The sequence below is a fragment of the Callospermophilus lateralis genome, chromosome 16, assembly GCF_048772815.1.
Source record: "Callospermophilus lateralis isolate mCalLat2 chromosome 16, mCalLat2.hap1, whole genome shotgun sequence".
NCBI lineage: Eukaryota > Metazoa > Chordata > Mammalia > Rodentia > Sciuridae > Callospermophilus > Callospermophilus lateralis.
The window spans coordinates 27065411-27080495 of NC_135320.1; the positions used below are offsets into that span (position 1 = coordinate 27065411).

The 15085-nt window shown below is 32.2% G+C and overlaps 1 protein-coding gene across 3 annotated transcripts in view; it reads right to left on the minus strand.

Annotated features, from left to right (window-relative positions):
* Window positions 1–1751: 1751 nt before the first annotated feature.
* Window positions 1752–15085, minus strand: part of Ythdf3 (YTH N6-methyladenosine RNA binding protein F3) — a 36232-nt gene continuing 22898 nt past the window's right edge. For all 3 annotated transcript variants that reach the window (XM_076835595.1, XM_076835593.1, XM_076835594.1), the window contains one exon: window positions 1752–4850. In XM_076835595.1, coding sequence (XP_076691710.1) covers window positions 4827–4850 — 24 coding nt within the window. In that variant the 3' untranslated portion in view covers window positions 1752–4826. The remainder of the gene's footprint in view (window positions 4851–15085) is intronic.

Sequence of the window (15085 nt, forward strand, 5' to 3'; positions counted from 1 at the left end):
CCAGTTAGACATAACTAAGTCCTCCATTTCTAAGATGTCCAAACCGACAATTCACTTCTGATTACAGATCTCTCTTAAAAATGCAATATTTCGGCTGAGGTACCTCAGTAGTGGAATACTTACTTGTCTAACCTTTTGGAGTCCCTGGAATAGATTTTCAACAGTGAAAAAAAAAAAAATTAAAAAGAAAAAAAAATTGAAAGCCCAATGTTAAGGCTAGGTATATATATCAAGAGTACTCACTAAGCATGCATGAAGTCCTGTGTTTGCTCCTCAAGAAAGGGGAGAAAACCTTACATTTCAAAATAACATTTTAATAATCTAAAAAAAATTTTGTGCTCTGTGAAGAGACAAGTGGGAGTGATAGGAAGGGGTAGGGAACCAATCAATGCTGTAAACTCTTCTATCTTCCTTGCATATAAACTTTTATGAAAACATTTTTCATTAGTCAATGTTATACAGGTAACTAAAATCACAGGGTGCATATATTTGGTGCACTATTTGTAAGCTGCCACTACTATACACATGTGACAAAATAATTACTACACCATGTGAGTAAACAACACATATCAAGATTATGCATTATAAGAAAGCATAGATAATGTTGAATAGGTCACTAAACTGGAAGAGTATTTAGTTTCTAGACTAGAATTAGAAATCCACTATCATAAAGCAATAGTAAGAATTGAGGTCCCAACTATGAATACCTGGCCTCAATTCCTAAGTATGCTAATGAAATGTAAATTTTCCCTTCAGGGAGATAACCAGTAAAAAAATTTCTGACTATGCTGCATTGTGGGGGCACTTGGGGTATTTCTTTGTGCCCTAGTCTAAGTCAGCAGTGTTGTTTGATTACAGCTGGGTTTTGTGGGGAGCCATTCTCACACGTGACTGGGCGACTCCCGGTTTGGGTCTGAGGCGTTCTGGCTGTGTTGGAGCTTTCCTGGCCCTCTCCTGATGAGAGGGCCTGTCCGTGTGGGGTGTGACTGACCACTGACCCCGGGGGCCCAATCACTGACCCTGATCTTGGAGTGCGGCCCCCCTTCAACCTTCATTGGATGGAATTCTCCCCTGAATTTCTTGTTCCCCAATAAAAGGCTACTCCCTGGAGTGCTTGCTCGCTCTCTCTCCTGCTAGCCTTGAGTAATCCTTGCTGCCCTACCGGACAGTTAGACGTGGGAACCAGAGAGGGGAGCCGTCTGGAACCTGGTCATAGAAAAAGGTAACTGAGTCTGTGTGTTTATTTCGATCTCACTAGTTAACTTTTATGCCAAGAACCTCATTAATGAAACCAATGCGCTGGCCGCATGGTGGAGGTTTTGATAATACAAATTTAAATTCTTTAATTCCTCCATCAGAACAAATAGAGAATTAGAGCAAAAGAGAGAAGACCCATTTATTTTTATGGAGATAAAGGAAAAAGTGGCACCAGCTGTCTAATAACTATAATCTCCTACTCTTGGTCCCAAGAAATAATTTTCTAACAGTGTATTGCTCTAAGGTTTGTTGTTGTTGTTGTTTTGTTTTATTAAGAACATGTAATTGAATAGGAGTAGACAAAGATTAGGATAAAATGCTATCTTATCTTAATTTTCCCACTTAATCTAAATAGCCAACTAAAATGAATGACATAATCTATCTGTACTTGAAGGATATATCAATAGAGAAACTCATACTAGAGTAAGCAAAATTGTTTTTTTTTTAAGCAGGCAACACATATTTATAAAGATAAAATGGAAAGAACACAGATATGAGTGAACAATTTTTATTGAAACCCTCAAAGATTAAAGAGGACCAAATGGTGAGTTTGGGTACCATAACAGAAAATCTCACCTAACTGTACCATCATTCACAGGAATGAACAAACCCAAACACGACAAAATTCAAATTCTCAAGTAATTGCTACAAGTGAATGTAAATGAACTAATCATTTTATCATAACCTTCCTTTAATCATACGAAAAAGGGAATTTACATGGCATAACAAAAGATATGCAAAACTTAATGAAAACACAATTCTCTTAAATCTCTCAAACTTAATTTTAAAGGATGCAGAATGCACTTGATTAAATGACTTAAGCTGATTCTTTTTTTTTTATTGCAAACTGTTTTAACATCAGCTTAACCCCCATGCATTGTACTCAAAAAATAACACAGCTTTTGGATTAGAAAGATCACTTAAGTTAAAATGAGGAATTAAGTACTAAAATTTTAAAAAAGGCTGGGTTTCTTTTGAAAGGAATCTTCAAGTACCAATATGTATAGATAAAGAATACTAATTTTGGTTACATTTTCCCCCTTACTGTTAAGTATACAAACTATAATACCTTTCGAAAGAAAATACCCACATAAGATAACTTTAAAAAGAAACATTCAAACCAGACCTCAGAAAAACATTGAGAGAAATTTACTGGGACAATAATGTCTTCATTCATGATTATTCAAACATTTGATTAGGTATTTCCTCTTGTAGAGCCCACATTCTCTTTTTTGGTCCCTACAGTGAAGAAACATTCATTTGGTTGCATTCAAGACAACCTGTAATAATTTCATTTAGAGAAAAAACATCTTGTAATACACTGACCTGGCAGACCAAGAGAAAGAGAAAGTCAGTATGTTGGGGAAAACTTAAATGAGAAAACCACAAAATTACCAATTGATATTTTTTTCCCAAAGGAATGCTGCACCCATTTCACTTAATATTAGAAATCCACGTTAAAGGCACTGGGATGTACTCCTCACCGTGCATAGACTCTAAACAACACTTGACAATGTCTGAGTCTATTGCAATCAGCCTACATGCTGGGTGTTTCCGTGACATTTGCTAATAGAAACCTAATATAAATTAAACAAGTTTGAATCCATTTATTATGTAACTAGTTTTATAAAAATATCCAGAGTTGCTAATAAAGCACCAAAAAAAAGAGAACCTCAGGGGGAGGACTCAGATCCTTCCAACAAGGTCACCCTTTTACAGTTTTCTCCAATAGAACCTCCAGAAATGATAACAATCATCTTTGGCAAGCCTTACCTATACAATATTAGAAACATAGAACATTGCTGTGGTGACTATACCCAAATGCCAATTTTTATTGTAAATAGTTAAGAGACGTGTTACAAGATTTCATGGCTTAGTCTCAAAAAGGTAAAATAGGTGCAATTTTCCTTTAAGAAAATCTTTATTTTTAAATATACCATTAACATTTTGATGTTCCCTTCAGTAAACATTGATATAACTACACTGGGACTACCCAAGAACTGTGAAGTAGCTACAGTTTTCTACAAATACTGTATTTGAGTGAAAAAAAAAAAAATACAGTATTTGTACATTTTAAGAAAACATTATACAAAAAAATATTATATAAATGAAAGCCTCAAAGAAATATGTCACTAGGCTTTTGAGTTGAAGTGACCAAAGATCATAGTAAATGAAAACATTTCTAAACATGATGTAAACATAAATGGAGTAATGCAAAACATCAAGGTATTCAAATCTACTGTATTGCTATTTTCACCCTTAACATATAAGTCTACATAGCTTTCTCCTTTTGGAACAATAATATAAGGGGAAGGACATTATTTTCATAACCTTATGCCATCAAATCAGTTAATACAGATGCTTGAGACATTCAATTATACAAAATCAATTTGTTTCAAGATACAAAATTAATGTTGATATGTAATTAATGAAAAAAATAAGATGTTAAAAAGATAACTGTAAGAATACCCAGATATATGCTGTATTCCCACTTATATAGATCTGATCAATAAAACATCAACACATTCACTTAGATACTGATTTAATTCATGGATCAAGGCCATATTCTCAAAGTATTTTAAGGATGCCAGGACACTGCAAAAGCTGGAGAAAAGAGTTGAGGAACAGTATATGCTTGCTAAACAAGAACTATGTTTATTTAGCTAGTGAATATCTAGAATAATAAATTTTTACTTCATGATAGCAATCAGGCTCGCAAACACCCATAAGTAGGAATTAAGGATTTTAAACGTAGTTATAAAGGTCATAAAAAGTCTGATTAGACTGAGGTACATTTACTCAAAATTTTGAGATTCATTAAGTGGTAGCAAACAAAATAATTCCTCAGACAAATGCACATTTCTCAGTATACATATAATTGAGGGAAGGAGGGGAAAAGAATGTGCATTAACTGGTGAAATCCACCAAGCTGCATATCAATATTCTGTTACACCAAACAGTTTGAAGACAAGGGAAATGTTCTAATATAATTTCAGATTATGTTTCATTTGGCTAAAATAGAGCTTAAGGTTGCTTTGCCATATTAAAAGTTTACTACAATAATTTTTCACATAAACATTTAGACTTGAACTCCAGGACTAAATATGGCATGATTATTTTGCTTTTAATCTGTTGAAATAGCTAAAAATTGACAATTTAAAAACTACAACAAAGAAAAAGTTGAAGCAGTGTGACTCTTACATCATTGAACCACTTCTAATGGTTAACTGTTAGTATTTAACAAATTCAAAGAGTTAATGAATCCTTGCATTCATTCAGTCTTCTGTGCCTTAGCTAGGATGCATAATTACAAAAGACAGCAGATACTGGTAAAAGCTTCAGGACAGAAAGTGCTTGACGAAGTTACAGTTCTCAAGTGTGTTTGGTGTGAGTATAAGGGCAGATGCGCTGATGAAAACCATTACAAGAAGAGTCAATTTTGTGTTAAAGTGTTCAAAGATGTCACCTTAAGCAGAAAAAAAGCTTTAATAACGTCTTCTTTGACTTATTAGGCATTTCCAAAGTCTACATCATTAGTGTTGTAATTTTAATAGGACATCTCCATATGGTTATTGTTTGTTTCTATTTCTCTCCTGAAAGAAAAACAAAAAGAGTTACAACAAAATATTTTCATCATTTAAACTACATGCACATATAATATAAGTCATCTCCATACAAAGTTCTTCAAATACTAATTCAAATAATCACAGAAGCATGGTTACCACAAAACATTTTAAATTAGAAAGTCCAAATAGAGACCAATTTCAGGGCAGTTTAAGTACTCTACACAGTCCTACTGTCCCACAGGATTTGTTTAAAGAGAACATAATGTAATAATGTGTTTTGAGTACAATGAATTTTTGACAGTGAGATGTAGTATCTGGAAAGCAATTTAGCTCAGGTAGAGACTGGAAAAAAGGTAGAACTATATTAAAAGTTCATTACATTAAGATTTCAGTACTAATTTAGAAATAATTTTAATTCCAAAATTTCTTCCACTCTTATTCTCAGTATAACTTCTCACATGAAGAAGTATAAATGTTACATTCCATTGATTGCTGACTTATGACAATTGAGATATATAACAATTCCTGCTTTAAAAATACTTAATAATGTTTTCATGTTCACAATTAATCAAATTTTTTTTATTAATTCTAGACAAATCACCTGGAGGACTTGTACAAACACTAAGAGTTAGGTCCTACAGGTAGGATGAGGAACCAGTGAATTTGCATTTCTAACAAGTTCACAGGTAAGCCTGTACTGCTGGCCCTTATAAGGATAATAGCACTTTGAAAACCACAAGTGGTTTAACAAATTTTAAGATTCTCTCATTTTATTTTTTCTACTCCCATCTTATTTTTGCATGAGTAATACACACTCAATAGTAAATTCTACTGTCTTTCCAAGTGGCCATGCAAAAAAACCCTGTATTTTAAATTCCAAAGATAAAAAAAAAAAAAAAGCTTTAAGTTCTTTGATACTTTCTTTTTCATCTGAATATATCAATGTAACTTGAAAAGCAATATTTCATGGAGAAAGTTAATAAAATGTCCTACTACATGGCAACTAAAAATGCAATTATCTCATAGATTCCTAAATATCAGTGAGATACACTGAAATGAAAGAATAAAACAATATTGGAAACAGAGCTAGGGGCTGGGGATGTGGCTCAAGCGGTAGCACGCTCGCCTGGCATGCATGCAGCCTGGGTTCGATCCTCAGCACCACATACAAACAAAGATGTTGTGCCTGCCGATAACTAAAAAATAAATATTAAAATTCTCTCTCTCTCTCTCTACCTCTCTCTCTCTTTAAAAAAAAAGAACTATTTATATCAATAAATTTGAAAACTTATAAAAAAAAAAAAAACAGAGCTAGCTAGAGCAGTCATGTTTCAAAAGGATACACAAAAACAAAAACTCAACAATATTAACTGGGAGGTATAACAAAGAGCTGGAGTCTAATTTTACAAAGGCCCTAAAATTCTTATACAAGCCTGATGAAACAGAATGTTTAGTGTTCAAGTGAAGAAAACAAAAAGACTTGAGACATTTTTGAAGCATGTCCTATAATCAGCTCATATATATATATAAAAATTAAGAGAAGATAACAGCATACTGCTTATGTTCTGTCCCATAAAATGATGAATCAAAACTAGGAAAAAAAGAAAAAAGGGGTCTGAGATTGTGGCTCAGTGACAGAGAGCTTGCCTGGGATGTGTGAGGCACCTAGGTTTCGAATCTCAGCATCACAGATAAATAAATGATTAAAATAAAGGTCCATCAGCATACAAAAAAGAAAAAAAGGAATTCTACTTAAGGATAAATTGGACAAAGTTTAACATGGGGGACATAAATGATCAGTTTTAACAATGAGAACCATATGCTATTTAAGTGGAAACTAGAAACGATGTTTCAATTTGAACTATAATCAACTATGCACTTTTATAGAATCACTAAAATACATAGATTACATATGCATTATAATGCATCTATCTATCTATATATACATACAATGCATAACCTGAAACTGCACAAGTAAAAGACATAATAAAGAAAACAAAAAGGAAAAAGGTTACTCATTAGAGGTTTAAAAGATCTAGGTTAAGAGGGGAAAAGTAAACATTTTTACATATTTATGAGCAAAAAAAAAATAAACTTATCAATTAAAGTAAAAAAAAAAAAAATCAATTCAGAATTTCTCAAAATTCAATTACACATTACTTATAATAAACCCAAAACACAAGGATACAAAAAAAAAGCTTAAAATTAATACAGATATATGATAACATATACCAAATTAAGACAACCATATCAATATCACACAAACTGGTCTTAAAAGACAGAAGCCATTTTTAGAAATAAAAGTGATCGCTACTGAATAAGAAACAGTTTTTGATAAACTATTAACATTGTCAGAATTATAAGGAGAAGCAAACAAATTCATGATAGGAGAATTTAACACATTTCTCTTAGTAATAGATAAAGCTGACAAGGAAGTAAAAAGTTAAACCCAAAGAATACAGAAAACTGGCACAAATAATTACAGAGTACACATTCTATCCAGGTACACAATGTATCATAAGAAGTGACTATATGCTAAGCCAGAAAACAAATTTCAATAAATGCCAGAGTCAGTTTCATAGTGTACCCATTTTCTGACATAAATTTTAGGAGCAAAAACAACTTACACACATTTGGAAATTTTGAAACACTTCTAAAAGTCTTTTGAAAAAGTCATAATGGAAATCAGAAAAATTTTATAGCAATACGACAATAAAAATGTATGGGTCCTCCAAAAGACACTAGAAATTTACATGTGTAGAATTAAAAAAAAAAAAAAAGCTAAAAAGTGATGAGTTCATCATCCACCTCAAGAAAGTAAAGAAAAAAATGAAAATATGATAACAGCAGAATATAATAAAATAGAAAAAAAATAAAGAGAACAAAAACTTAAACTTGGTGCTTTGACAGGTAACTCACAATAGAAAATCTCCAAAACACTGATTTTTTAAAAAATTATAATAGTACAAATATAAAAATACTATTAATGCTAATATGCCAATAAATTTAACAGGATAAGGCAAACTGAACAACTTCAAAAGAGGCAGAGCTAGTGACAAGTGCTTGGACTCATGATACATTTTGAAAGCCAAGACAACCATCACTCTGATGGATTAGATAAGGGGTAATAAACAGTAGTATCAAGAATGAGGCCAGGATTTTTAGACTAAACATCTCTAAAAGAAAAAATGGTACATATTCTCTAAAAAAAAGAAAAAAAAAGGAGATTGGGGCAGGCAAAAAATAGGAATTATATTAATGTTTATGAGACAATAAATGAAGATGTCAAATATATAATTAGATGTGTTTTGAGATAACAATGGTTTAGAATGGGAATACAAATTTGGAAGTCATCAGGACATAGTAAACATCTATCAAGAGAATTAGTTCTCCAGAAGTTTATGGTCCATTTCTTTCTGACAAACAAATCCTACAAGTATACTACCAAAAAGTAGGAATATACCTTAAACTATTAATATTAAATACTCTAATAATTCTAATATAGTCCATGTGCCTAGAACTATCAGTTACAAATCACTAGAAATACAAAAATTAGAAATGATGAGCTATCAGTGATACTATCAACTTCAAATGTAACTAAAAAGGCATTCTAGGATACAAACTATCAAGTGATTCACAGAATTCAATATTTCTTATATTCTCAGAATATGTATTTTTTACTTATTTTAATGTTTTAATTAGTTACACATGACAGTTGAATGCACTTTGATACATCATATATAATGGAATATAATTTCTCATTCTTCTGGTTGTACATGTGTAAAATCACAACAGTCATATAGTTATATATGTGCATAGGGTACTAATATCTAATTACAGAATTCGAATTTTTCTTTAAATAATAAAAATGATTAACAGAAGAATCCTTCCCTTCCAACCCTCCCCACCCCAACCTTTGTCCATTAATAGCACTATACCTCAACAACTCATACTGTGAGATTTTAGGGCTATTAAGTCTGAAGAAAAAACTGGGTAGTACAGGGTTTCTTCTCCAACCCAATACACTGGAGATCAACAAAGATCCTAGGACCAAGACCAGAAAATGGCCCATGGAATTGAACCAAGAAGTTGTTGTCAACTCATATTTTTCTGACAGATAGTCCCTACGCTTCAAACCAGGAAAGAGCAAGAAAATGAAGATTTTCTTCAATGTCCTAAGAGGGAATACCAGCTCGTCTTTAAATAACTTTTCTTCTAATCATCTGAAGGTTTATCATTATTAGCAATACTTCAGTAACTAGACCAGAGGCCACAAATGAGTCACAAGGGAAAAGTAACCATGTATCTAAGAAGCCATGGCATCTAGAAAAATAAAAATGAAGGTAAGCACTGAGAACATAGTACAATAGAATTGCTGAAAGAACAGTGAACACGTGCAAAAACAGTAAAAGAAGCAAACATTTGAGATCCAAATGCAATAAACACAAAAATACATTTGTATCTTAGAAACCTAGTTTTCAAATTGAAAAACTCAGTAGATAAATTAAAGGGGCAAATGAAAAGAGTAACAATTAGACAACAAACTTCACTAATTCTTTGATAATTCGATTTTCCTAGTTTTAAGTATGACATCCTAGTGGACTTGCTTCCAGAAACAGAATACAAAAGGGGGAATCAGAACATTTCTAACGCAGAAATCCACTGGACATCCATCACCTTAAACAGGTAATCAATGTTAATACTACCAGTAATGAGCACATCAATTCTGTGGGATTCTTCCTCAAATCCATAATGTCATCTAATCAAGAGAAAACACCAAGCAAACAGAAAGTTTTCTTGAAATCTAAAGTCCACCTGTTTAGTAATCTTTTTTTTTTGGCCGGAGGGGGGGGAGCATCGCTGGGGATTTACCCCACTGCTCTGTAGTCTTGAAAGATATAAGAAACAATGAAAGTCAGAAAACCGTTAACAGATTGGAGACAACTGAGGAAAAATTCAATGAAATATGTTGGTGTCCAGGCCATATCTTGAGAAATAGAAAAGGTCACTAGCAGGAAAATAGGGAATATGGGAAAAGTCTGTAATTTATCTAACAGTATTAACCACTGTTTATTTCTTTGTTCAAATAAATACTCCATGATTATATGCATGTTAATATTAAGGAAAAGTGAATAAGTATATGTAGAAACTTCCTATAGTACCTTTGCAACATGCTGTAAGTCTTAATATTTCAAAATAAAATAAAAAATGATCACTAAAGAAAAGTACAATTTGCATGCAACTCTCAATACCATTGCAGAAATATGAAAAAAACAAATATTTAATAGGGTATTGTTATTTTAATGGCTGCCCTTGCACAGGAAATCAAAATTATCGTTTGAGGGTGAAAGTATCACTTACATTCCATACCCAAATTAAACCTAATGTCTGTGTCAGGCTATGTTTTCCAATTAAATAAAGGAAAAAGCCAGTGTGTATATTTCAAGAAAACCATTTACAGATGAAATAGCATTTAAATTAAAACATCTAACAGATTCAATTCTTCAGGAAAATTAATAACTTAGAATGAAATCTGCATAGGAGGCTGACAGGACTGGAAAAATTCATGCCAAAGAATACAATAAGGGCAGTAAGTAACGGATAAAAATCCCAGCTGCTCAAAAGCCCCACATTGTGTTCAGAGCCTTTTAAAGTACTTTAATGCTGAGGTAAGTTTCGAACTTGCTCTATCCCCAAAACATAACAACTCCTTTTGCATTAAGAAAGCAAAAGACAAAGAGTACAAAGAAAACAGACCAATTCTTCACTTGAAATTCACAACCACGTAGTCATCCCGGGAAAGAACAATGATTATGATTTGGGGCTAGAGGTCATTTTCAGAAATCAACTTTTCAAATGTTTTACATTGACATTGACATTGTAATAAAGCTCTACATTATTATTGTCCATTACTACTGCAGAGTTGGACTAATAAAACAAACATTTATGGTGACAACCAACTCAGTGGAAATTAATGAAAAAATAATAGTCATGATCATTACTGGAAACTTTAAAAGGTTCCAGTGCCCACATTTATGTTTATAAAATAAAGAATATTTTCAAGTTTGAGAAAAGAATTGATACAGAATGCTAACAAATTATTCATTTGTGCCAACCAAAGATCAAATAAATTAAAAGTATATTACAAAAAAGGAAGAATTAAGAATTAAGAAGTTCAAATAGAGAAAAATGGTGATGAACATTAAACGTTATTTTAGGTGGTTCAATGAAACCAAGATCACAGCTATAAGTGTTAGGAATAAATTCATGTTTTATGATTTAGTTTAATAAAATAATACAACTCATCACAATCATTTTTATTATGTCTTATTTTGAGAGTTTTTACTTAATTGCATGAAGAAAAAAAAAAATATATATATATATGAAAAGACTCAACCTACAGATGACATGATTGTTAGGTAGAAAACTCTAAGGATGTTCTATTAGAACTATAAGAACTAATAAATGAATTCAGCAAATCACTGGATACAAGGACATTTAAAAAATAGTTAAAAAGGGGATTCTGTATAATTATAATTATGTGGTGCACCTGAATTACCAGCACGTAATTAAGAAAATAAAAACTGAAGCTGGATATAGTGGCACACATTAAAAAAAATACAAAACACTTAGCAATAAATTTAACAAAGGACACTGAAAATTACAAAATTCTCTAACCCAAACTATTCACTTGTCTCCCCAAGATGACTGAGTTCTACAAAATAAAAGTTATTTATCTCCCTGAATGCAAGATGTGTTCTAGTAGAATTTTTTTTAATTAATTTTAAAAAGGAAAAAAAAATAAAAATAAAAAGACCAAGTAACTGAGGGTCTTAAAACCAAGCATAGGAATCCATCTGCAATTCTATTTTTAGATATCAGATTTTGGTCTCTTTACCATAAAATGAAAATTAAATATTCGAGACTATCTATTACAAGTAGAATTGTTCATTAGTAGCTTTTTAAATATATCCTAGTTCTTTTATTATAGATTCTATAAAGGTTCTTTCATTCCCTCAAAGTGTTTCAAAAGCAAAAGAAATATTGAATTGGTCAAATGCATAAGATATTAGAGTCGAAACATCTTTCAATAAACCCAAACTTTCCTCCCAGGAGACAGTAAAACAATTTCCTCTTAGAAATTAGAGAGCTATAAAGCTAGGTATGGTAGCACACAGCTGTAATCCCTGCTACTCCTACAAACGAGGCTGAGACGAGAGATCAAAAGTTCAAAACCAGCTTGGAAAAGTTGGTGATATTATCCTGTCTAAAAATAAAAATTTTAAAAAGAGTTGGGGGTGAGGCCCAATGTTTGAAATCCAGGATTAAAACCCCAGTACTAAGGTGGTACTGACATGGTGGGCAAGGGGTTTTGGCAGTTTCTAACATGGCTCCCAATGGTCCCTGCCTCCTCTTATTCACAGGTTGTAGAATCAATCCCTACTCCTAAGTGAGGGCTGGACACAATAAATGATTTGCTGCTAACCAACACAACTGACAGAGGAAATAGGATTATCACCTCTATGATATGGTTATAAAAGACTGTGCCTTCTATTCTCTAGCTATGCCACCTCACTCTATTGCCCTATTCCCCGATCCTTTGCATGCTCATGAAATGAGAATTAAGCCCAGCTAAGATTGACTGCAGCCTCATAGAGACCCTCAAGCTGAGAATCCAACTAGGCTGTGGCCCAATTCCTAACACACAAGAAACTGTAAAGTATTTCAGGCCACTGAATTTTACACTTGTTAGATAGCTTATACAACAGGTCACAAAAGAACAAGCATTATTCATACTGTAGCAAACCTTTTTGACATACGATATTAGCATAAATTCAGAACTGTCAGGGAAAGGAACTAGGACATCCTACCCTAACATTATCAATATTTATTATACGATCAGGGTGAAATATATACAGATGAAATCTTTACATATAAAAAAATAAACAAACTACTCCAAAGAACCGGTAGAGTTGATTAACTTTTCCCTTACTAAAGAACAAATCTTCTGTTTAAAAGCTACAACTTTCTTTTCATGAAATATTTTTCCTTAGGCACATTTATTCTAAATTAAAAAACTACATGTTTTCAATAAAATATTAAACAAAATAATTCTACAAATTACCTCTTAAAACTTTAAATATTTCTTTCCCACATAAAGGTAAAGATAGCTATTCCTTATTTCTTATCATCATGCATTTGCTAACAACTGAAATTCTGCTCAATTTAATAACTATTGATAATTTCCTAAATTATCTCTCCCAGGTCTACAACTAACCTGATAAACTACAGGTAGTTCACTTACTAAAAATCTATAAAATTCTCTTATCAGTACTGGAACACAACAAAACCACTATTAACATGTTGTCTGAAGAAAACATAAAAACAAGTCAATATAATAAAATGTTCATTGAAGCACCTCCTTCCAACTTCGGCTCATAAATATTTACCAAGTTTAGAACAGAGTATTACTGTAATAAAATCATCTTGATTACTAAAAATACTAATATTTTTAACCCAGAGAATTATCCACTTAAATAAGTAATATAAGTTAGACTTAATTTACTGAACTTGTTTGTTAATCATCATAATCAACTTATTCTGCAGAGAGAGAACTAGAGCCATTAGAAAAGTTTATCAAAGGGTAATCAAACAGACTTCAACCCATGTCATTAAAAATAATGTAGAACTATTAGGAAAATGCTTACTGTTGTTATAGGTCTAATTATGGTCAAAGTAATTTCTTATACGTTAATACAAATTTGTACTTTGAGACAGACCTAACATCTCATCTCAGGATCAGCTATTTCAAGCATTAAAAAAAAATTATATTATGCACTAAAATTTAGCCTTTGGAAGTACACAACATAATAGTAGCATATGTGACTAAAATACATATAAGTGTCTATAGAGTTTAATAGATTTTATTATAACTATGAACTTGGGTTGGGACGGACACTAGGGATTTAACCCAGGAGTGCTTAACCACTGAGCTACATCCCCAGACCTTTTCATTTTTTAATTTTGAGACAGGGTCTCACAAAGTTGCTAAGGGCCTCATGAAAATGTTCATGAGTTGACCTCAAACTTGGATTCCACTTGAACCTCTGGGATTACTGGCATGTGCCACCGGGCCCACTGACCTGCTTATTTTTACTTATGGTAAGGCTCCATTCCATCTCTGTCTGGGAGGTTAGGAAAATTCATCTTTTGGAAAATTCACCTCAAAATAATTGGCAACTGAAACTATGTAGAATTAAAAGAGCTATTAAAATTAAAAATCTTGTCTGAAATTGTTTCCTGGTTAACACGGATTTAAAAGAAAAGGATATAAAAATAGGATCTACATGATGCATTTAGTGTGATAACAAAAATGAGAATTACCTAAAGAGTCACAAGAAGATTCTACTCCCTACATATTATGTTTTCTAGACAAATACACTCAGAACCTTACAACTTCTTACCAGTACACACAAAGAATTCTTTGGAAGCAAAAAAATAAATTAGGAATTTTATCCTCTCCCTAACCCTTTCTAAAATTTAAGTTCCTCTGATGGGCTGCCATAACCTTAAGCATAATACTAATACATAAAATTCTGGATTTATCAATTCCCATTGTATGTGATTAATTTATAAAAATGAATGTCATATTCCACTTCTTTTCCAACTTCCATTAGAAGCTATACTGTTTTTAGTTAAAATAGCAGCATTTCTGACTTTAAATAATATGCCTACGGCACTAATCTTTGATCATCCTTAAAGAGTTACCTGTAACCTTCAGAAAGATGAAAAATAAGTTCATATATTTACCCTTCCTCAAATCTTTCCTTCCCATTATCTCCTAACATTCTGTTCTAACTAGAATTAATATTTTATAATCTAGTGTCTAGTTCTACAAATTGAAAAACCAGCAGACAGCATTTATTATAAACTAAATGAACAAATAACAGTGATTAGATCTATAAAGGAATAATTCTACAATTATATCTAACCTGCAAGAAATTCTTCAAAGCATTTGTCATTTAACAGATGTCTATTCAAAACCTACTATATGCCAGGTAGTTTTCTAGGTGCCAGGGAATCAGCAGAAACAAGATTAGTCTTGTTCTCCCAGACTTTATAATACAATCAAAGCTTGTCCAAAATTTTTATTCTTTTTAGATTCCTCACTTTACCCAGGTCAATGGTTCCTAATAAAGGGCCCATATTGTTTGTTAGGCTTGAAGGAACTTACTGACAATTAGCAGACAGAGTGAGATGTT